The 24,598-nt window shown below is 30.6% G+C and overlaps 1 protein-coding gene across 1 annotated transcript; it reads right to left on the bottom strand.

Annotated features, from left to right (window-relative positions):
- Positions 1-4,648: 4,648 nt before the first annotated feature.
- CYP81E5 (isoflavone 3'-hydroxylase-like) lies at positions 4,649-7,535 on the bottom strand. The gene is made up of 2 exons (NM_001364788.1): positions 6,639-7,535; positions 4,649-5,498 (listed from the first exon to the last, which is right to left on the bottom strand). Exons 1-2 carry the CDS (start codon positions 7,533-7,535, stop codon positions 4,893-4,895), a joined length of 1,503 nt encoding a protein of 500 aa, NP_001351717.1. The 3' UTR covers positions 4,649-4,892.
- Positions 7,536-24,598: the final 17,063 nt, after the last annotated feature.

Below are 24,598 nucleotides of genomic sequence, written 5' to 3'. Positions count from 1 at the left end.
TAAAGCCAAAGCGGAAGTTGCTTTGCAAGCCGGTTTCAACGAGAAGAATAAGAAATCGAAAGGGAAATGGTCTTCTAGAGGAAATAAGAATTTCTAGAATTTTGATGGAAAAGAGTCACAAAATTCAAGGAAAGGTGAGGGCAGTTCCAAAGGTGGTGGTCAAGACAACTACAAGTCGTTCGACAAAAGTACCAAGAAGTGTTACAATTGTCTCAAGCTTGGGCATTTCGCAAGAGAGTGTAGAGCGAAACCAAGGGAGAATCATGCGGATGAGGCTAAGGTTGCTAGGCAAGACGTGGATTATGATAACATGGTTCTTGTGACGATCATGGAAGAGAACTACGACATTAAAGAGGTGCTGGACAACAACTATGACAAGAGGAAGTTGCTGGACAGCAACTATTGCAGTGCAGAAAAATCTGCAAAAACGCATTTGGAGAAAAGCGCAATGGTAACAGTTCGAGATGGAGTCCAAGAGAGAAATGAGTGGTACTTGGACTCAGGTTGTTCAACACATATGACAGGAAGAAAGGATTGGTTCGTGAAGATCAATCAAGCCACGCGAAGTAGAGTGAAATTCGTGGATGATACGACATTAGCGGTCGACGGTGTCGGTGATGTTTTGATCATGAGAAGGGATGGTGGTCATTCCTTGATCAAAGATGTGCTGTACATTCCAGGAATCAAGTGTAATCTCTTGAGTATTGGCCAATTGCTTGAGAGGAATTACATGATTCGGATGGAAAACAAGGTTTTGCGCGTTTTGGACCAAAACGGTGTTTTGATCCTTAAGGCTCCTATGGCTGCCAATAGGACTTTCAAGATTGAGTTGGAAATCATGGAGCATAGGTGCTTAGCTATAGTGGCAAGTCATGATGAATGGTTGTGGCACTACCGTCTTGGACACTTGAATTTTCGAGATCTCAACGCGTTGCAAAAGTATGAGATGGTGACCGAACTGCCTAGTATTAATATTCCAGCTGAGATATGTGAAGAGTGTATACAAGGGAAGCAACACAAGAATAGTTTCAGCAAAGATGCAGGTCATAGGACCAAACATCATCTTGAGGTGGTGCATTCTGATGTGTGCGGACCAATGCAAGTCAGTTTGTATGGAGGTAATCGATACTTTGTCACATTTATCGATGATTTTAGTAGGAAGCTATGGATTTATCTCATAAAGAGGAAGGATGAGGTGTTTGAGGTGTTCAAACGATTTAAATCCATGGTTGAGCGGCAAAGCGATCACAAGCTCAAAATTCTCAAAACCGATGGCGGAGGCGAATTTACTTCGAGTGAATTTGGAAAGTATTGTGATGATGAGGGTATAGTGCGTGAGGTTGTACCACCCTATACGCCTCAGCAAAATGGTGTGGCCGAGAGAAAAAATCGGACAATTATGAACATGGTGCGTAGCATGTTGAAAGGGAAGAACTTGCCGAAAGAGCTTTGGGGAGAAGTTGTTGCTACAGCCGCCTACGTGTTGAATATGTGTCCTACAAAGAAGCTGGAAAAGGTGACTCCAGAAGAGGTATGGTCTGGATTCAAACCGAATTTGAGTCATCTGCGCGTTTTCGGTTCAGTAGCATTTCGACATATTCCGGGACAACTTCGAAAGAAGCTTGATGACAAGAGTGAAATGATGTTACTTGTCGGATATCATCCTACCGGAGGCTACAAGTTGTTTGATGTGAGTAGCAAGAAGATCGTAATTAGTCGAGATGTGATCATGGATGAGATACGGCGGTTTGGCAGCCGAAAAACTGCCATATCAGATCGAGAAATCGATTTATCAATCGATTTATGCCACAAAAATCAACACCCTTGAGCTTCTGGTGAGCGGGCAATCGATTTACCAATCGATTTTCTGCAGAAAAATCAGAATTTAGCTTCTGGAGAGGGGGAAATCGATTTACCAATCGATTTATGCCACGAAAATCAACATCCTGGAGCTTCTGGAGAGGTGGAAATCGATTTACCAATCGATTTTCTACAGGAAAATCAGAATTTTCAACCTTCCAGAACCGAAACGGGTGAATCAAGTAGACGACCAACAAGGCGAAGAGGATTGCCTCAAAGACTCCGTGATTGTGAATTATTCCAAGATAGCGAGATCAACAATGAGGGTGATCTTATTAATTTTGCTTTAACGACCGAATCCGAATCAGTGAATACGGAGGAGGCATTAAGCGATCCAAAGTGGATGTGTGCTATGAAGGAAGAGCTGGAATCAATTGAAAGGAACAATACATGGATGTTGGTTGATTTACCGAAAGGTAAAAATGCTATTGGTGTGAAATGGGTCTACAAAGTGAAAACAAATCCGAAAGGTGAAATAATCAACCATAAAGCTCGATTAGTTGCAAAGGGATTTCTGCAAAAGGAAGGGATAGATTTTGATGAGGTGTTCGCACCGGTAGCAAGACATGAAACCATCCGGTTAGTTGTTGTGATAGCTAATAACAACAGCTGGCTGTTATATCAAATGGACGTCAAATCGGCATTTTTGAATGGTCCACTTGATGAGGAGGTCTATGTTGGACGAATCAGTGAATACGGAGGAGGCATTAAGCGATCCAAAGTGGATGTGTGCTATGAAGGAAGAGCTGGAATCAATTGAAAGGAACAATACATGGATGTTGGTTGATTTACCGAAAGGTAAAAATGCTATTGGTGTGAAATGGGTCTACAAAGTGAAAACAAATCCGAAAGGTGAAATAATCAACCATAAAGCTCGATTAGTTGCAAAGGGATTTCTGCAAAAGGAAGGGATAGATTTTGATGAGGTGTTCGCACCGGTAGCAAGACATGAAACCATCCGGTTAGTTGTTGTGATAGCTAATAACAACAGCTGGCCGTTATATCAAATGGACGTCAAATCGGCATTTTTGAATGGTCCACTTGATGAGGAGGTCTATGTTGGACAACCACCTGGTTTTGTGATTAAAAATCAAGAGGCAAGGGTCTACAAGTTAAGGAAGGCACTATATGGTTTGAAACAAGCTCCAAGAGCTTGGAACAAACGCATAGATGGTTTTCTTATAGACATTGGTTTCAAGAAGTGCGTATTCGAACATGGTGTTTATGTGAAGTCGGATGCAAGCGAAGGAGTAATCATACTTTGTCTTTATGGTGGACGATTATTGATTACGGGCAGCTGTGAAAGTTACATTTCAAAGTTCAAAGAAGAGCTTATGAAGGAGTTTGAAATGACTGATCTTGGCACAATGAAATACTTCTTAGGCATATAATTCCAAAAGACAAAGTTGGGATTGCTCATGCATCAAAAGAGGTATGCAATGAAGATCTTGAAGAGGTGTGATATGGAGCATTGCAATGCTGCCACAACACCAACCGAGGCACGTTTACAGCTGTCCAAGAGTGAAGATGAGTAAGATGTGGAGCCTACTCAATACCGGAGATTGATAGGATCATTGCGTTACTTGTGCAATACGCGGCCAGATTTAGCATTTAGTGTCGGTATTGCAAGTAGGTTCATGGAGAGGCCGAAGGTATCACACTTGGCAGCAGTTAAGAGGATACTTAGATATGTGAAAGGTACTCTTGGCTGTGGAATTGTATTTCCTGCAAATGACATGGGCAAAAGTTGCGAATTACTCGGATACACCGACTCCAATTGGTGCGGAGATAAGAACGATCAAAAATCAACGGCCGGTTATGTCTTTATGTTCGGAGGGACACCAATCTCTTCGTGTTCTAAAAAGGAACCGGTGGTTGCTCTCTCTTCCTGCGAGGTGGAGTATATCGCAGCTTCGTTATGTGCATGCCAAGTTGTGTGGCTAGTGAACCTGCTGCGTGAGCTGGACAGCAACACGAGATGAGCTGTTTTGCTGTTGATGGACAATGTTTCAGCCATCAACCTTGCTAAGAATCCCATAGCACATGGGAGGAGCAAGCATATTGAGATGAGGTTTCACTATTTGAGGGAACTAGTGAGTTCCGGACAGTTACGTTTGGGGTATTGCAAAAGCGAAGAACAAGTTGCAGATTTGTTAACGAAAGGCGTTACGAATGAGGTTTTCAAGAAACTTGTGATGAAGCTAGGCATGAAGAATGTGGAGCATTTGAATTAAGGTGGTGTATTGGAAGTGATAAATAATTCAAATTTTGTTTGGGCCAAATTGATTGGTTCCACATTGTACCCCCTATAAATACTTTTGTGTGTATTGTTTTAAAGACTAATGTCATTTTGATACCATAGTGAAAAACAGAAAATGCTCTCTTCCATAATCTCTCTCTTTCTCCATCATTTTCTCAAACACCAAAGTTTTCAATTATCGATTTTTCACCATTGATTCACCATCAACACTTGATTGTGTTCCAATAGTATATACGTAATATTTTGAATATTTCATAAAAGTTTTAGTTTATTATTATTAAGTCTTCAACAGTAATACTTTTTTTAATCATACTTTTAATATTTATTTCATGCTATTTTTTTTGGTTGTGAGTATGTGCTCACGCTAAGGGGTTGTCAGTAATCTTGCGCTTACCAAGCAGTGTAATAAATAGATTTGACCTATATTTGTGAGTATCGTATTGCAAATTTAAGACTTTTTCCTTTTATTTATTTAGAAAAATAAAAATAGTGGTAGAATGATATGTTAATAATACTATGAATCAATAATAAGATAAAACACACAAAAGCTTTTTTTATATTAAAACTAACAAAAGTATATTACACATTTAATTTTAATAACAAAAGGTGTAGATTTCAACAATTTATAAAAAAGAAAATATAAGAGTGAAATTCAGGGTTCTCCTCAAGTAAAAGTGTTGATGCAAGTGTCAAACACAATAAGATAGAGTAATTAACTACTCTTCATTATATAATCACACAACTTCTCCTAGCTTCAAGATAATTAATACCATCACTTCATAATATCATTGACAATAGGTAGTGGTTTACACATAGCCTCAAGTGGAACCTTCTTTGGCATGGTAATTCCTTTGTCTTCCATCATATCAAGTTTTTCATCACTCTCACGTTTCCATTCAAAGCATTGGATCAACATGCCCACAGTTAAGCCCACACTACGTTGGGCTAAGTTTAGACCTGGACAAGCCCTTCTTCCCAACCCAAATGCTATCAATTTATTTAGTTCCCCTTCAATTTCAAATCTCTCGGGCTTAAAACTCAAAGGGTCACTCCAAAGATTTGGATCTCTATGAATGGCCCAAACATTACTCAATATTATAGTATCTTTTGGAACATTGAATCCTCCAAGAGTAAAATCCTCAGAAGAATAATGTGGCAATAATAGTGGAGCTGGTGGATGCAATCGAAGTGTCTCATTGATTATGTTTTGTAAATATGGGAGTTTTGACAAATCATGTTCTTCTATTAATTTGTCTCTTCCAATTTGAGTTTCTATTTCTTCTTTTGCTTTGTTCAAAACATCTGGATGGTTCAATAATTCAGACATCACCCATTCTATTGCCACAGCTGACGTGTCTGTTCCCGCAAGAAGCATAGCCTACAAAACGATTGAACTTAATATCTTACATACAAATACAAAAGACAATCAAATGTTTCACAATATTGCGCCAGTTTAGTAGTTAAAATTTATTTATTTACATAAAAGTGTTTATAGCATTTTATTAATAATAGTATGTTAATTAAATACAATTTGAGATGTCGATAAAGATATTACCCAACAAAAATGCAATCAATTTTTTTTATAATTATAGTTGTATTTTTATATTAAATAAAAATTCTACTATTTAGTGAATCGTTGACTAATTATTAGATTTATTCTTGGGGGTAAACACGCTTGGTTATGATTGAACATATCAAATTATAGAAAATTAGATACTCCTTATCGATGACAGCTAGCTATGTAGTTGATGTACACCAAAAATTAAAAAATTAACAAACCATTTCTTTTAATATAAGTTACATTTTTTTATCATGATATATATTTAATGAGTAACCATTAGTATACACAGTCAAATTTAACTTATTTATATTTTTTAACAACGTTGGGTAGGATATAAATTTTATAAATCTCACTATTGAATAAAATATTTATAGCTTCACCAAAAATATATATATTTTTAGGGGGAAAAACACTATTGAATCAATTTTTTAATGAAATTCTGTAAAATACATAATTTTTACGAAATAGATTTTACAGAAGTTAAAATTATTTGATACTTTATCTGCAAATATTTTAAAATATTATATATGAATTATTATCAAGATAATAGCATATCATTCAATATATGACGGGATTTATAAAATTCTTATTCAAACTTATTAGAAGTGTTAAGTGTACCTATGTTATGTTTTGACATTTGATAGTAACATATCTGACTCTTTTTTAGTTACATCCTACTTATTAGTTATAAATATAATCAAGAACGATTTTTAATATAAGTAAAGGATTTGTGAAAGAATCATTGCAAAAAAAAATTTGTCGGCCAAATTTGTTGGCTAAACGGTTGCTTTCAAAAACAAAAGTACAAAAGAAGTAAAAAAAAAAAAAAGTGTGAAAAATAATATGAAAAGGAATGTTACGTTATAATTTTTTGATTCAAAGAGAATATTATGTTATATACTTATACAGTTCTTTTTTTACTCATATACTTAAATATTATAATCTATTAATAATTACCTGAATAAGCCCTTTGATCATGTGATCAGAATAATACTCAGGTTGTGACTCTCTTAACTTTAAAAGATGATCAATCATAGTATCTCCATCATTTTGATTTCCACTTTGAATTTCCTCAATAAGTCCCTGTAAAAATGCATCAGCTCTTTTTGCAATCCTCTTGCACCTCTTCTCCAAATCATCAAGATCAAACAACCTCAATAAAGGCAAAAAATCACCTTTATTATTAGCACCTAGCAAAGACATTATCTCACTTATTATATCTCTAAATTGTTTTGCTTCTTCAACATCTGTCACATCTCCGTCATCTCCGTAATACCTTTTTCCAGATATCATCCTCATCATACCATTGAACGTCATCTCCGTTAGTCTATGTCTTAGTTCCACTTTTGTAAAACCTTCAGAAATAGTGTTTTTTAGAAGCTTTTGTACAAGTCTATTTGTTTCATCTGTTCGAACTCCTAAGAAGGAGTTAAGACGATTGTTTGAGAGAACATCAATGGTTGTTATACGACGTAGGTTACGCCAATGGTCTCCGTAAGAAGCGGAACCTAAGGTGGTATAGTTGTTGAAGATGTATTTTCCAGTAAGAAACTGCGGTCGATTCGCTAAAATAATGTCGTTTTTGGTGAAACATTCGTTGACTAAAGAAGGTGAAGAGACAACGACAACTAAACGTGAACCAAACCATAGTGAAAGTACATCACCATATTTTTGAGATAGTGTTGTGAAGGTGCGGTGGATAGGGTGTTTTAAGTGGTGGAGGTTGCCAATTATGGGAATTGTTGGTGGACCAGGTGGAAGGTTTTTTAGTTTTCTTGATTGGATTTGGAGAATAATTTTGATGGTTATGATGAAGGTTATAGAGAGGAGAGAGTAATATAATAAGGGTGTCATTTTTCAACAATTTATGTTGTGTTGTTCTGGTAATTAATGATGAATTGGAGAGTTGAATGTGTGTGTATTTATAAGCTTTGAGGAGTTGGAGTAGGTTGAGATGTGACGTTGTGCTTGCATGTTATAATCATCATCATTATTTAGATTTATGACAAATTATTAAAACTTTTCAAATAAAATTTAAATAAATTAAAAAACTTAATTAAAACAAAAAGTAATCCCATACTTTTTTGTTTGATTTATCCTTCATGGCCGGTCTGAACATAGGCAATAATGGAAGGTTGCCGGCATCTCACTTATATTTGTCTTTTCGATAAAATAATAAATGTTAACAACTCTTTTTCTTTTTTTAGAAAGGTAACAATATTTTGAAGCATGAGAAATTTGAAAAATATCATCATTTTCTATTTGTAAATATTATAAGTGGCCAGTGGGGAAGTTTTTTATTTTTTTCGCATTCAATAAATTGGAAAGTTGATATCGCGACTAACATATAATTACTATGAGTAGTAAAGGTATAGAATTCGATAATCTCACTACTAATATTATTAAATGTTAAAATTTTGATGATTTTTTACTGTTTTCTTGTCTCTATATTTCGTTATAAATTGGTTGTAAGAGATTAAGTTCTCCGGATATTTCTGGTTAATAATTCTAACATCTTTCATTAAAAAACAAAAAAAAAGTAATAATGTTGGTCTCTTTTGTCAAAAAAAACATTGACCTCTTATATTAGGTTTTTATTTTTTATTTTTATAGTGTCTCATGTCAGTTTCAAATTTTAACAGTGGTGTGGAAAGATGATGTATACGGTCAAATAAGGTTGTTGTTAACCAATTTTTGGCATTGAAGGTTACCATCAGATTCCAATTGGTGCTGCAAAGTTGTATGTCTTTGGTGTTATATTTTTTTAGGACAAATCCTATGGTATTTATAAAAATAATTGTGTATGGTCCAATATATATTTTAATTAATAATTTTTTAAATTTTTTTATGTAAATATTATTATAGTATATTAAATAAATTAAGTTACGAATTTTTTGTATATATTTATTTAATTTAGATTTTGGTAGTTAAATAAATTAAAACCAAGGGTAATGCTATAAAAAATTCCAGAAATACTCGTTAAAAACTAAAACTAATTATATAATTTTAAAATTAAACTTGTAATTTCAACGTCTCAAAATTTTAAAAATAATATTTTTCCATATCTTCATTTTGTTTTTAATTTTTAACAAATATATTTATGAAAGTTGTTACCACGATTCTTTTATTAACAAATATGCACAAGGTGTACCGAAAATTAGGAGAAAAGTCCTTACAAGGCAACAAAGAGATGACGCGTGAAGGCCACGTCTATATTACACCACCTGGTGCACGACACGGACACACTTTCTAATATAAAAGTAAACATGGAAAAAAATTCGATTTAAAATTTTTGCTTTTTTAACTTAATCTCAATAATTTTTATTTATTTAGTTTTTTTTTAATTTTATTATAAAATTTCAAAAATATGAAAAATAAAAAATATAAATTTAATTGTAGATTTGAGTTATAATTTTGATAAAATTTATATTATATTAAAGATGATAATTAATTTTATGAATTTTGTCTAAAAATTTTAATAAATTTTTGTAAAAAAATTATAATATTATTAATATTTTAAAATATAAAAATTTAAATTATTTACTTAAATTCGAATAAATAAATAAATAAATAAATAAATAACCAAAATATTATCTACAATTAAACTAAAAAATCATAGAGTAATTATGCTTATTTTTTATTTTCACGTTTTTTACCGTACAACATTTCTCTTTTTATATTTTATCCTCTGCTCCATCCAATACCTCACACCTCATGTCATGTCGACGAGCTCGATTAAAGTGAATTCATCATCCTCACCATCGTACTCGTACCTTCATAATAATAATAATAGTTATTTATCATCATCTGTTTGCAATCCATGCTTTCATATGCATCAAATGCATCTTAAACTTCAAACATATATAATATTTCCATCCGTAAACACCTTTTGTTGATTTAACTCTTACTCAAGGACGGGGGGACGTATATCGTTAAAGGGGTGTTGGCCCTTCTCTTTCTTTTTTATTTTATTTCATTTTATTTAAATTGTAATGGGTGACCCTTAGATAATAGTATAAAATACTACCTAGTAGTATGCATATTTGTTTACCTTTCTATTAAAAAAATAAGTCTATAGTTGTTTCTCTTTATTGGTGGGCAATCCACTAACATATTAATTAAGAGCTGGGCCATTCACTAGATACATTATATAAGATACTTTGAATTTTCAAATTATGTATATTTATAGTCTTGCTAACCTTATCGAAAAGAAAAAAAAATTAGTGGATCTTTATGAGATGTGTCCATCTTAAAAGATAAAGAGATAAAACGAATTATTGTAATAAAGGTAATATATTGATAATGTGATAAATAGAAAAAGATAAACATAAAATGATATGTTAAACGCATATATAAAAATTTGGAATGTATATGCATGTACGAAAAATACCAACTATAGTAACATATCTATCTTACTCAATCAAGATCAATTGATATTTAATTTCTTTCATTTCCTTTATTTTTTTTAAACCTTTTCTTTTATTTCATAATAAAAATATTTATTATTTCTCTCTTTGCACAAAATAATTAGTATATTAATGGTTTAAAAACTTTATCTTTTTAGAAGCTTTACGGATAAGTTCTTTTATTTAATTTTTTTCAAAAGTAAGATTCCTTTATTTTAAAACTAATAAAAAGTTAGGTACAAAAAAAGCTAATAAAAAGTAGTAATAATTTAAATTATATTGAACTAAAAAAGTAGATTTTTTTTCATCTATAACTTCTTTTTTTAAAACTCTCCCTTATATTCTATATTAAACTTTATACACTAATCTATCGTACTTTTTTTTTAGCTTCAGGAAGTCGCATCTCCGCCTTGCGCAACAATATAATGATCTTTTATAACCTTTTAATTTTTTTATTTAAATAAAGAAATAATTGTTAATTTAATAAATAAAAGTAATAAAAATATTTTTAAAAAACAAAATCATAATAATAAAATCAAACAAAATATATTTAATAAAATCATATTAATATTAATGTGGTTGAGTAGAGATGCCAAAAACTTGCTATAGTATTTTAACAACTCTCTTTTGTTTTACAAATACATTAACAACTAAATTCTATTTTGTTAACAACTACCTCATATTTTTCCTCTTGATCTAATAAATAAAAAATAAGTATTTTGTTCGATGTACATTAAAATCAAACAAAATCCAACAAAACTGATTTGATGTATATTTTTTTTACTTATTATTATTATTATTATTATTATTATTATTATTATTATTATTGTTATTATTATTATTATTATTATTATTATTATTTATTAGATCCGGAGGAAAAACAGAAGGGAGTTGATAACAAAATAGAATTAAGTTGCTAATTTATTTGTAAAATAGGAGGTGGCGGTTAAAATAATATATCATATTATTTATTTTGGTACATCTACTCAATCGCATTAACTTTGATGTATTTTTTTCTATTAAATTTATTTTGTTTGATTTTAGTAATATAATTTTGTTTTTTTAAATTTTTTTATTTTTTATTTTATAAATTAATAATTATTTCTTTGTTTAAATAAATAAAAAAATTAAAATTAAAATTAAAAGGTTATAGATGGTGGCATCCCGTGGATGCGACTTCCTACTGTAGAAAAAAACATCATCCTTCAAATGGTTGAAGGTGGGGATGCGATCGCTTGAAGTTTAAAAAAGTAGGACATTTTGGTATATAAATTTCAATGTAGGACAAAATAAAGAGTTTAAAAAAAAGGATATAAATGTAAAAAAATCAACAACAAAAATATCTATGTTATATTTTAGTTGCCTCATACTAAATAAATATTTGGCTCCGTCCCTACTCTTATTAAGAAAAGTAGAAACAAAATTTAATGTGTCCATTTTATATGTAGGTATTCTTAAAATTTCCTTTGTACATAAATATATCCAATTTGTCTTTTATTCTTTCAAAATAAAGTAGTTGAATTGAGAATGCGGCGTGTTTTTGAAAAATAACAATAAATGCATCTAGTAAACTAAACTCAGATTGTTGGCACATGGATGGAATATGGAAACTTGTTGTTGAAGGTGACTCTGAGCTCCGCGTTAGGATGTTGTACCTGCACAAACTCAATCAATCAAGTAAGATTTTGCCAAGAGTGTGAGAGATTTTAAGGTTTGAATTTGGTAAACCTTTATTGCACTAGATGTCTTCTTTTATATGGAATTCCCTAAGGTTTTTTTTGAAGAATTTCGTTTGGGTTCTAGAGATGGTTCGTGATTCTTGAATCACTCTATAATGCAAGATGCATGTCCTCTTTGGTATAAAATGATGATTGTTGTTTGGTAATTATGATCACATTCTGATTGCTATCAGGTGTGTGGCCACAAGTGAGTTACCATAGTTCTATATATTCAGATTCCCTTTTCATCCATCATGGGGTTGGGATTGAAGATGCAGATGAGTAATCGTGGTTTTGTCCCCTTTAAAGTCTTTCCTTTTCCATAAAGTGGTAGGGAACGCAAGAACATGTGAGTTACGACAGTTTCTCAACCTCAAACTATTTTGTTGAGTAAAGATATGTCCTAATTCAAGAACCTTATGTTCTATAGCAAAACAGATCGGGTTGATCCTGTTTAGGCAAAAACTTTTTTTATGTATGTTTTTAACGACAACAAACCTTATGAAATAAATGATTAAGTTTTATGAATGGTGGTCTACTAATGATTGCATTTGAGTTTTTTTTAAGGAACATAAATTGCATAAGTAAACAAGAAAGAAGTCATTCACATCATCAAAGTACATAAGTATCCACTCAATAATGAAATAATCTCAAAAGGAATATATCATATATCAATCATTTAAGAGAATGATTATTACATCATCAACAATCAATTACATTGATCAAATACATTGATACAACAATCAATTATTACACTACGCTATAGATCATTAGCAAGATCATTTTAAAGAAGCAAAATCAAATATGAGAAACGAATAATGTTCTAGATATTAAACAGAAAAAATGAAGAATATTATTGACAGCATTCTGATCATTATGGGCAATAGTCTAAAAATAAAAAAATAAAAGAACATTCTTGACAACATTCTGATCATTCTCGATAGAAGTCTGAAAAACGAAAAATGTAATGATTATTAAAACTGAAAGTCTGGAAAAACGGATAATGTTCTCCTTTTCACAGCTCTAAATCCAAGAACGTTCTAGTTTTGACAACATTAATCCAAGAAACTTTTGGTTTACAAAAAAAAAAGTCTTCTTTAGTTTAAGATCGACCTAGGCAACGAAAGTACATCAATCTATATTGCAAATCACCAGTATTTACTACAAAGGAACATAATTATATACTCAAGATTATTTTGAACAGATTCAAAGAGAAAATGATCAACAAAAGCAAAGCAATGCATAAAGAATAAAAACCAAGATTATTCCCAAAGTTGATGGGTTGCGATAAACAAGAACATTTCTAGTTTGTTGATAAACCAGTCCCAATTACGAAGGTATCAGAAGCAGGTACACAAAGATCATACTAAAAATGTCTACTCCAAAAGATTAACAATTGCAAAAGCTAAGCATCAAGAACTAACAAGCAAGATCAATCTCTAGATTGATAAAGAAACAAGTATAGCCATGATATACATGATAAGACACTACAACTGCACCTCTGAACAACCAACGTACATAACAGAAAAGCTAGGCACACAACAAGTGTCAGAAGTTCAAAATCCAACAACTCATACAAACAGAACGAAAAATGTTCTTGACAGAAGTCTAAAAAACTTAGAACATTCTCCACACCTCCATTACAACAAGAATGCTTAAATCATCCTTTAGTGAAAAGAAAGCTCATGTGATTTACAAGTGCATTTTCAGTATTGTACAAGGAATATACAGAGCTCACATTAGCAAAAAAAAAAACACTCCAAAAGATCAAAGGTTAAAAGGCATGACTCAAAGCAAAAACGACAATATCATTCTCCGTGTTCAAGAACGATCTTTCTCCAGCTTCTGAGTTATGAATCAAGAACGTTCTTGAAACTAAAACTTCAGCATAACGTTCAGACATATATACTCTTGATAAAGCAACCTTCAAAAATTGTCCAAAGAAGATGACAAAGAAAGCATAAGATCTGGAAGTTCTGCATAAATAAATAAAAAACGAAGAATGTTCAGTCGAGAACATTCTTGGTTTGAAATCCGAATTTTTTCCACAATTTGACACATGACAACTGCACCATTTCCAACAGTCAAATGAGCTGCCATCAACCTTCCTAAAGCCTATAAAAGGAACCTCAAGCTCAAGAATATAAAAGCTTCAACAACAAAGCAATCCATCACTTACATACTTGAAAAGCTTCTCAATCACATGCAAAAGATTCGGTTTTGTTTTCTTCTTCAAATATCAGAATAATTCTTCTCAATTCTTTTTTTAAGAATATATTCTCAAACATGAGTTGAGCATACTCAGATTCTACCAATCTTTTAAAATCATCACTTTGTAACTCAAGACTATAGTGTTATAGTTTGAGTAGTGTGTAGAAAATCCTTTTATGGTTAAAATGTGAAGTGTAAAAATCTTCTCTAAAGATTGATATGTGTCCTGATTGAATCCCTTTCTAGGTGGAAAGGAATTGATGTGTAATAGATCAAGGTTTATTTGAACTAATTGTGTAAAACCAATAACTTTGTAAAACCAAGAACGTTCTTTGTTTGAACACTTAGCGGAAAATCTCTGGTTATGAGGACTGAACATAACTCATATTGGGTGAACCAGGATAAATCTCTGCGTGGTATCTCTTCTTTTATCTCTATTTACTTTCAGTCTTTTTGATTATCAAGTTAAATTGTCGATTTTAACTAACCAAGAACGTTCTCTGTTTTTTGTTTTCAGAATCAAGAACGCTCTTCGTTTTCCCGTTTTTACAACCAAGATCAATCTTAAGTTATTTTCTTAAGTTTTTAACAGGAAATTTTTAAAAGATGAAATCACAATTCAAACCCCCATTTCTTGTGATTGATCTTGTGATTGATTGATATTGCTATTTTCTTAAGTTTTCAACATTTAAATTTTTCTTAGATCACTACATATATTATCATAGCCTCAACAAACTTACATTATGTATTCTCTTAGCTTTAATAATTTTAAACAAATTTAACCAATCTAACTTAAAAGAAAGACTTGAGGATGTTACAAAAGAATATGATGTTGTTTGGGGTAGGGTTCACACTCAAGTTGTGTTACAGAATATGATAAGATAGACACACTCAAATATTATGATCCACAATTCTAATACGGAAAGTTTATATGTGTTTAAGACTTTGATATTTGTACTTAAAAGTTGATTATGTTGAAATCTATAATCTCTTGAGTCTTCAAATTTTGAAGCTTCTTGTAGCAAGTTTCTTATCTATTTTGAGAAAAAGATAATATCAACACATTCAAAGATTGTGAACCCAAAATCTTAATATAAGGGAATTTATAGTGTGTTTTGAAGAGATTATTTGATAAGTATAACATAAAGAAAATAAGTTATTTGAATAATTAAACCATGATTTCTAGATTTTCAATCTTGGATGATGCTTCTATTATAGATGAGGAGAGCCTTTGAATTAACTTTAAAATTAGAGTTGTTGTGCAAATAAAACTAGGCATCTACAAATATCCTTGATGAATCATTCTTTTTGTGTTTGAAGATAGATTTGAACATTATTTACTAGTTGAGAACATTTAAAACTTTTCTAGATAGAAGTACAATATAAGATCTTTTTTATTGCCACCTAAAAATACTTCTAAAAGGTGCATGAAAACTTGTAAAAAATTGTAAAATCAAATTTTTACGTTGTAAGTACACTATTATCATTAGAGGCAAGAAAGTAGTGAATAGTGTCGTAAATTTTGTTGGCACACTCTTAGGTCATGCTAAGTTCTACCTTACTGAATCTTCACGAGAATGTTCTCTTGATTATTCTTCAATCATTCACATCTATAAATATCTTAATAAATCATTTCATCTTTAAATAATAGTTTTTTCAAAGTTGATTCTTGTCATTTTGCATGACTAATTTGAATGCCTTTGATCAGAATGCAACTTAAAACATGAGAATATTTTCTTGATTCTCCAATCATTCTCATTAATAAATGACTTAATAAACAATTCATTCTTGAAATGGTTTTTCGGTCATAGTTTGTGTTTATCATTTTGCTGAACTGGTCAGAAATTTTGAGTGCAATGAAGATATTCCTCATAAGAACATTTTTCCATCATAGTTGAGAATGTTTTCTTTTATATGAGAAATTTTTTGTTGAAGCAATACTTCCAACATTTTATCTTGGTGTTTGCATATATATAAATTTTCTTTCTACATTCTCTATAAATTTTGTATCTACCTTTTCTCTACAAATATTTTTCTCCAGCTTTTATTTTAAAATAATTGTATCGTTTCTCACATTAGATTGATTTTGTACTTGTCTCTTGAGTTTCAGTAAGTCTTTGCTTTATGTTTTATTTTTTAATATTATTCTTTTATTTGAAGTTACGTATCTAATGGATATTATTTGATATTTTATATTTTGACAATGTTGTTATTTGTTATTTGAACCTATGTGATATTAAAATGCGTAAATCTAGACAAGTTGAGTTTGTGTAGGATACTTGAACTGAGTCCGTATATGTTTACTATTTGATATTTACCATGTGTTTGATTTTGATTATGTTTATGCAAAAAAAAAATGGTACGCGTTATGTTTACTGCTAATAATGAAAGTCATCACGTTAGATTGACCGCTTTTGCACAGGCTGATGGATCAACCTCCACAGACTGATGGATATCCTGGAGGTCATGTTAACACATTTGTCCTTAGGATATTTGGAGACCACGCAGCCACTTGACTTTAGGATGAAGTGGTAATTTTTTTATCATATTAAATTTTAAATAGTTAATGTCATAATGCGTTTTAACTTATATTTTTTCCCTTCATATATTTCTGGATTATGGGGAGTTAAGGGTAATTAGCAAAGAAAAAGAAAGAAAAAAGTTGTCATTGAACATGATTAGGTGGAGCCGTTGGTTTAGAGTTTTGGGTTATTATATATGTGCAAGCTTGAGTCTTTGAGCATTTCCCAACTTTATGTGTAGATTGTTGTAGAACTTCTCCTAGATAAATATATAGAGAACAATCTCATATCACTTCGATGGAAGTCGGAGAGAGATAAGGGTTTGATTCCTCCATTTAAGAAACCCTTTGATAGGGTTGATTTGATCAAATATGTTGGACACCATATGAAGAGTATAGAGTGACACAACCGTTTCAAAAGACTTATTTGTTTCATGGGTGAATATAGTGGAGTCTGAAGATGTATGCACTATAACTAGACAGGATATTGCGTCAATACGACCATTTCATGACCATTCACTGTTCACCATTACAAATAATAGGTCAACTGACCACTCCAAATGAAATAGATGCAGTATGCTTGCATGTAGTTGATATTGGTGCAGTTGTACAGGATCCCGTAAACTGCGTGGACGGTTACATGGGGTGGTTTCATAAGAATTCTCATCCTTACATAATTCATTTTTGAGAACCATATCATGTCGGTCCTTCAACTGTAGAACATTCTAACGCTAGTTTGTCTATTATTGATATAAGGTTGAATGCATTAAAATTTATGACATATTTAATTAGTCATCTATTGTCTTAAATAAATTAATTATTGTATTTTTTAATGTAGTGTCGAGCATTACAAATTGCAGAAAAGCTTATTGGTCGTCAATTGGTATCAATGAGTTAATTGTAACATTACGTACTCGGTGGGGTGGTGGTAGAGATTGAACAAATGTATTACCATATTGTAGAAAGTATAGAGGGGCTTAGGCATTATTTATTATGTATGTGTTAATAAAATATTTTGGATATGTTTAAGCAATAGTGAATAATATTATTTGTATCATATTAAATGTCGACAATTAAGAAATATCAATTATTCACTTCTAGTGCATGGAAGTAGCAATTCTTTTTCCACAAATTAGTTTTAAAGTAAAAGGGAATCTGACTTCAAATAAATATGTTAAAACCAAGAATTTATTAAATAATAAAAAGAGGTTACTAAAATCAAATTAAATATCACAATTAATACATGCACAAAGTGACAATTCTTAACAAATGCAATAACAATCATTTGACATAGATGTTGGTGTTGGAGTTCTAAATGAAAAAAAAAAATGTTTGCAATTGATTTAGTGACAATGAGACGAAAACCAAGTTAAACATTGAAGCAATGACATGTCTTATTTCTATAAGCTCAATCACACTCTCAAAGAATGAATGCCCAAAATTCTCAGATGTTCCAATTATATATGCAACTACACGATATCCACAATTACCATCATCATCAACGTCAATATGTCATCTATGAATTTATGATTTTCAACTACAACCAATCCATGAAGGGAAAAACTCTAGGTTGTTGAACCTGGTTGATAGATGGTTGATGCGTGTGAGTTTTTGACCGATGATTGAGGTCAGTGTAACTTACTAAAAGATGTTGTAGTGCTACATGCATTTGTGTCACTGCATTGAACAGTTGCATCCATATATTCAACATCACTATTCATTGCGTCAAAATCATGTTCAAAACCATCATATATTTTGTCATTATTATCTTCCATTTGGTTCATTTATCTGCATACAATAAGAATATATCATAAATTTAAAAATATTGATTACATGATCAGGTAATGTATCTTACGTGAACTGATGTTACATAAACTACATGAACTTAGATCACGTTCATATACATATTTCCAGTTCTAGTATGTATTATCCTTGATCACTATCAAATTTTACATGTATGTGAACTATGTTTATGTACATTTATGTGAATTGTATTCACGTAACCCATGTAATTCCTTAAATTACAGGTATTACGTGAACTCAATTCACGTAGATGTACATGAATTGTTTTTTCATACTGTCTGTAACTTCTTAAATTACATTACGTATGTGAACACAGAATACAAATTTAAGTTTGCGTACAACGTATTATTTACAACATACGTGAACTAAAATCATATAAAATTTCTAGATTTTGAAAGAAAAAAATACAAACTCAAACGCATATCAGCGCACGTACCTTGTTGGTGGCTTTAATCACAATATGGAGAAAACACTTATAAGGTATAAATTATGAGTGAGAAGTGTGAATTCTGAATGAGTGTAAATTATGAGGAGTGAGTTATGAGTATATTATATGAGTGTGAAATATTATTAAATGATGGTGATAAAGAGAGAAAGATAATTAAATAAAAAAATAGAGTTTAAGAATAATGAAATAATAAAGAGCATTTTGGATATATAAATTTTATAAAAAAATCTACAAGATGTAATTAAGTAGCGTAATGGAAATGAAGATGTGGGTAACAAAATTGTTTATTGTTTTGCTAGTGGTGCACTGGTACGACATTGCACGATTAATTAATTGTGCAAGTTAGATGACAGTAACAATAAGACTTGATTTTTTTATGATGTATGCATTTCGTGATTCATTAGACTTCTTGGAGGACGTTTTGTAGTTTGATATTGGTTTTGAGCGTCTCGGGTATTAAATATTGGTTGCGATTTTCTTGGTAGCATATTTTGACTTTGCTACATATGATGTTTGTAAATAACTATCCCATTCTTGCACAACTTGTACTTTGACTTTGGTTTTTCTTAATATAATCTTAACAGTTTTCTTTAGAAAAAAGAAATGTATTGGGGAGCTACAAGCCTACAACTTCCCTCACCTAAAAACTGAATTACTTACAATACACATTTTGACTTCTAACGGTCTATCCTAATGCCCAATCAGCCAACTATTCTTTGTGTTTGTTGATTGCTACCAAACTCAACTATTATAATTGTTTACTTTTTACAAATATTTAGTCTGCAATTTTTTAATCGAGTCGTGGATATTTATATCACAAATTCTACGGTATTAAAAATAAAAGTTAGTCTGTATGGGTATCATAAATATTTTAATTAATAATTATTTTCAATTTATTTACGTAGATACTTTTATAGTATCTACTAAAATTAATTAAAATAAAAGTTTTTATATATTTATTTATTTAATTTTGATTTTTGTAATTAAATAAATTATTTCTATAATAATTTTTTTATTAAAATCATAATAAAAATATCATTTTATAATAAATTTTAAACATAAAATTTAAAATATAATTACATTCATTCATAAATAACATATTATTTAATTATGAATAATTTAATTTAATAATATCAAAATATATTAATTTCAAATATGCCATAAAAGTCCTTGTTTATATTAGCGTTTAAATATATTATATTAGTATAAGACTTGAGAATGCGTCTTCGTTTATCCGTTATATGATTGCTCGTTATCCACAAAGTAATGAAGCTATTGACATTTTGCGTTCGGTTGTTAATGTGAATTATTTTTTTATATATATGGCATGTGGCAACTTAGTAAGCAATATCAGAAAAATTAGGTTTTGACCTTGTAATATGATGAAAATATTTTTTTTGAAGTTGCAGGCCATTACATAATTAATATTGCTTCCTCTCATAATAATCAACTTACATAACAAAAAAGTGTATAACAGTAACGTAAAAAATATACTTTTATTAAATTATTTTTATTACATATTAATATACTTATTAATAGAAAGAAATTGAAATGAGGTGATGCTGATGTATATAGTATTAATGAAAAGGTATTATTCAAAAAATTATAATTATTTTATTAAAAAATAAAAATAAAAAGTGTCATTCATGTTAATACAAATAAATATATATATATATATATATATATATATATATATATTTAAATGAATTATTTATTAGAACAGATAGAGTATTATATCATGTCATTTTTTTTTATACAATTATTTGAAAAGTTGTAACTTTTATAAAAAAATCAATTAAGATAACTTTTTTAATACTATTATAAATAGAAGGTTGGCTAATATAGTACTTATTCAAAAGGGGGACTCGTTATATACTTATTAGTAAACAAAAATAATTGTTTAAGATCCACCAACGTGGATTAAGACCACCTCTCCGGTTGAGAAAAAATGCATGAGATGCAAAATATAACTGTCAACTAATAGTTGTTGATATTTTTATATCATTTCATTTGATTGTGCTTAGAAGAAATCAAGAGAGAATTTTTCTCTTCTATTAAAAAAAAAAAAATATGACATCACTTACAAGTACAATTAAATATAAAGATGTTGTACTTGAAGAAATAAATTAATACTTATACATAAAATGCCGCAAAATTTTTTGTTTGAGTAGACTCTATTTTTATTTTATAATTTTTTAACTAATATAAAATTAATTTTGTTTGTGTTGAAGAGACCAAAAGAAAAAAGCTAAAGCCTTACACGACAAGGGAAATATACCCCCATCAAGTCCTACAACAACAAGTAAGAACAGGTTAAGAAGAAGAAGCAGTAACCCAAAATCGCCGACAATATGTAATATAATTTATTTTGATTTTGATACTTGTAGAAATATTTTTTTTATTTTTAGTCCTTAAAATTTTTCAAATTATTAATTTTGGTCCCTCGTATATTTTTCTTGATTTCAAATTTTTATGCGTCTAATTCATAATGATGTGGCGATATGTGACAAGGATAAATGACACTCACTTGTAATTTTGGAGGTTTTTTGAAAATATTAAATACCAAAGAAACATTTTTATAATTTTGTTTACGACATCAACCACGTCCAAACCACCTTATTTTTGTAAAAATGAAGATGAATTGGGTAGAAGTGTTTTTTTGCTGAAAATTAATTGTAGAAACACCGTAGTTGTGTCTGCATGACTCTCCAAAGTCACAATTCTCTCTCTCTCTCTCTCTCTCTCTCTCTCATATGCGTCACCTACCTCAACCTCTTAAATTTCTATCACCAACAGATCCAACTATGTCCTTTGAGGATTCTCAAAATGTGAAACTCGTTGAGGGAAGTTGCAATGTGCAACTGAGCAGATTAGATCTATCAATTTGACAAGTCCCCTAATTATTAGTCCAGCCTACATATTGGAGGGGTCAAAATTTTTTATAATTTAAAAGACCTCAAAAAGAAAGTCTCCTAAAATTTTGTGGGCTTATTAGGCCTATAGGCCAACGTTTTCAAAAAAACTTGATTTTTTAAAAAAAATTTGACAATTTTTTAAAACTTTTTTTATTTTCTCGCCGATAAAAAATTTTGATTTTTTTTCGATTTTTTTTGTTCGAGAAAAAAAATCGATTTTTTTTTAGAATCTTTTATTTACTTTTCTCAAAATTTTTTCTTAAAAAAAAGTAAATTTCAAAAAATTTTCAATAAAAAATCTCAAAATATTGGCTATAAGCCTCATATAGACCGAGATTTTATAAGGACCTAATATTGTTGAATAAAAAAAACTAAAGAGAACAGTTGGAGGCTTTTTTGCTAGCTCTAGACCAGATGATACATATCACGAGGAACATCAATGTTTGTTGGATGAAATTTTTGAAGTTTCGGGTTTGCCTAATTTTTGTTTATATTTTCCTATTTAATTGTACTTTGTTTCATTTATAAAGAAATTAACATTAATAGTTCCACGTAATCATAAGCCGTGTATGTCAAACTATGCCTTATCATTAAAAATTTGCCTCAAACAAAACAAGATACACAAATTGTAGGGAGTAAAAACAAAAATATTGTTACAGAGATTAAATCAAAATGATATATATACGTATTTGTAATGATAAAAACATAATTAAATATTAATAAATTATTGGGGAAATTGCACACTTTTGTTTAGATATTTGATGAACATACGAGTACAATAAAAATAAAAATAAATAGTTGTAAACCTTTTTACATAACACTTTAACATATTCCACGAATGTGAGTGTGAACTTGTACCCCTCCAAAATTTTTTTACTATATACTTGCATACATAATAATTATATAAGTAACACCAAGAGATGACGTCACCTTATAAATCCCTTATAATATTTCATATGCTTGGACCATTATTGGATTGTATATTTCTTATTTATATATGCTAATTCATATTCATTATTGTTGTGTGAAATATAGATATTTTATTTTAATAATTAGTTAAGGTCATCCAAATGGAAGAATGGTTGAATTTTATAGATCACTTTAATTAATTAAAATATAAAAAAATTGTATATATATAAATTATTAAATTTTTATTGCACTTATTTTAAAATATGAACGAATGTTGTATTGGATCGTTCTTCTAGTTAGTTTGTTAAGAGGTCGCTATCTTTATCTAGTGAAGATAAATTATTACCTATCTCATTAGATTGGATTAACGCAGTTGTCATTCATCAATAAAGAGGGCAATACATTTCTCACATCATGAGAGTTACATGTTCTTGATAATTACATTTTAATATGCTATAATTTTGTATCTATGATTTTAGTCTAACCATAAAATTTTCATCAAGTCTCCCAAAAATAAGGATTCTTCAACTCTTCTCTTGATCACCCAACTATTTATGTGATATTTCACCTCTTCACATGTCTCTATAAGTATGTATAGGAGATGTATAACTCTCATTCATGCATATAATTTAGGGCATATTAACCTATTGAGGTTAATAATACAATTTTGTAAGTTAGGTAAGACAAAAAAGAGAATAACTATAGCACGTGATTAAAATTTTAAAAGATTGGACCCTTGTCTATTGGCGATCGTGTTGTTCTATTATGTTAGGTTCTTTCAGCATTATCAATTGATTGTATGTCCATCTTCAAATTGGCTTGTAATGGTGTTAAAGAAAGTTATAGGGTTATAAGAAGATACTTATTTTCTGGGGTACGGGTAGAGGAAGCCTTAGAAGGAGATTTAGTAGATTGTTCTTATTATCTTTCGATATGGAGGTTTAGGTGAATGAGTTGAGATATGAGGTTGAAAATTGGTGGGATTGGAATTTGAGGTTGTTGGATTTTGAGATTCAAAAACTATTTAAAAATCACAATTTATGCCACCGAAGATATTACTGGGTTGAGTCGCGGACCAGGTCGCTCTCTTTAAGACGTTTCGCGGCACTGCCCAAATTGTGCAAGGCAGACTATCAACCACGAAGTCCCTAGGATAAAACAGCCCAGATTCACTGTATCGGAGTTCCACTGCACCGTAGAAAACCGTTCTAGAATTACACCTTCAATATGGCAATTAAAGCCACTCTCAATATGACAATTAAAGTCACTCTCAATATGGTACTATGATCATTCATAACTACGGCATAATAACCGCTCAAAAGGACAAAAAAATGAATGGACTACGGCATAATAACCGCTCTAAAAACAAAGTGACTACGGCATAGCAACCGCTCTAAAAACAAAAGGACTACGACATAACAACCGCTCAAAAAACTGAAAAAACTACGACATAACAACCGCTCTAAAAAACGAAGGGACTGCGGCATAATAACCGCTCTAAAACCGAAGGGACTGCGACATAGTAACCGCTCTAAAAAACCGAAGGGACTGCAGCATAATAACCGCTCAAAAAAACCGAATGAACTGCGCCATAATAACCGCTCTAAAACCGAAGGGACAGAAAGAAAGGGGAGAAGTGGCTCGAAAATTAGGCGAGCAGAATATAAGAGGGAGAAAAGAGAAAGTTGGGAAAAGCATCCAACTTTGGTGTACTTTTCACAATAGCTTGAAACTCATTATATAGTGATGGAAGCAAAGTCACATATGTTTTCTAAACAATGTGGGACTTTAGTATGTATAGAATTAAAACTACACAAAACATGATAGTTTTTCAAAGTGGGATTTCAAAAAATATTCTTACCAATGTGGGACTTGAATTTTAAAAGACAAGTTTCTTTCCACTTAAATTTACAAAAAATATTTCTTTCCAATGTGGGACTTCAACACATTTTTAAATTCACACTATAACATACATATGTTCCAACA

This window comes from Cicer arietinum, chromosome 1 (assembly GCF_000331145.2).
Source record: "Cicer arietinum cultivar CDC Frontier isolate Library 1 chromosome 1, Cicar.CDCFrontier_v2.0, whole genome shotgun sequence".
Taxonomy (NCBI): Eukaryota; Viridiplantae; Streptophyta; class Magnoliopsida; order Fabales; family Fabaceae; genus Cicer; species Cicer arietinum.
This window is presented reverse-complemented; position numbering and strand designations above follow the sequence as displayed.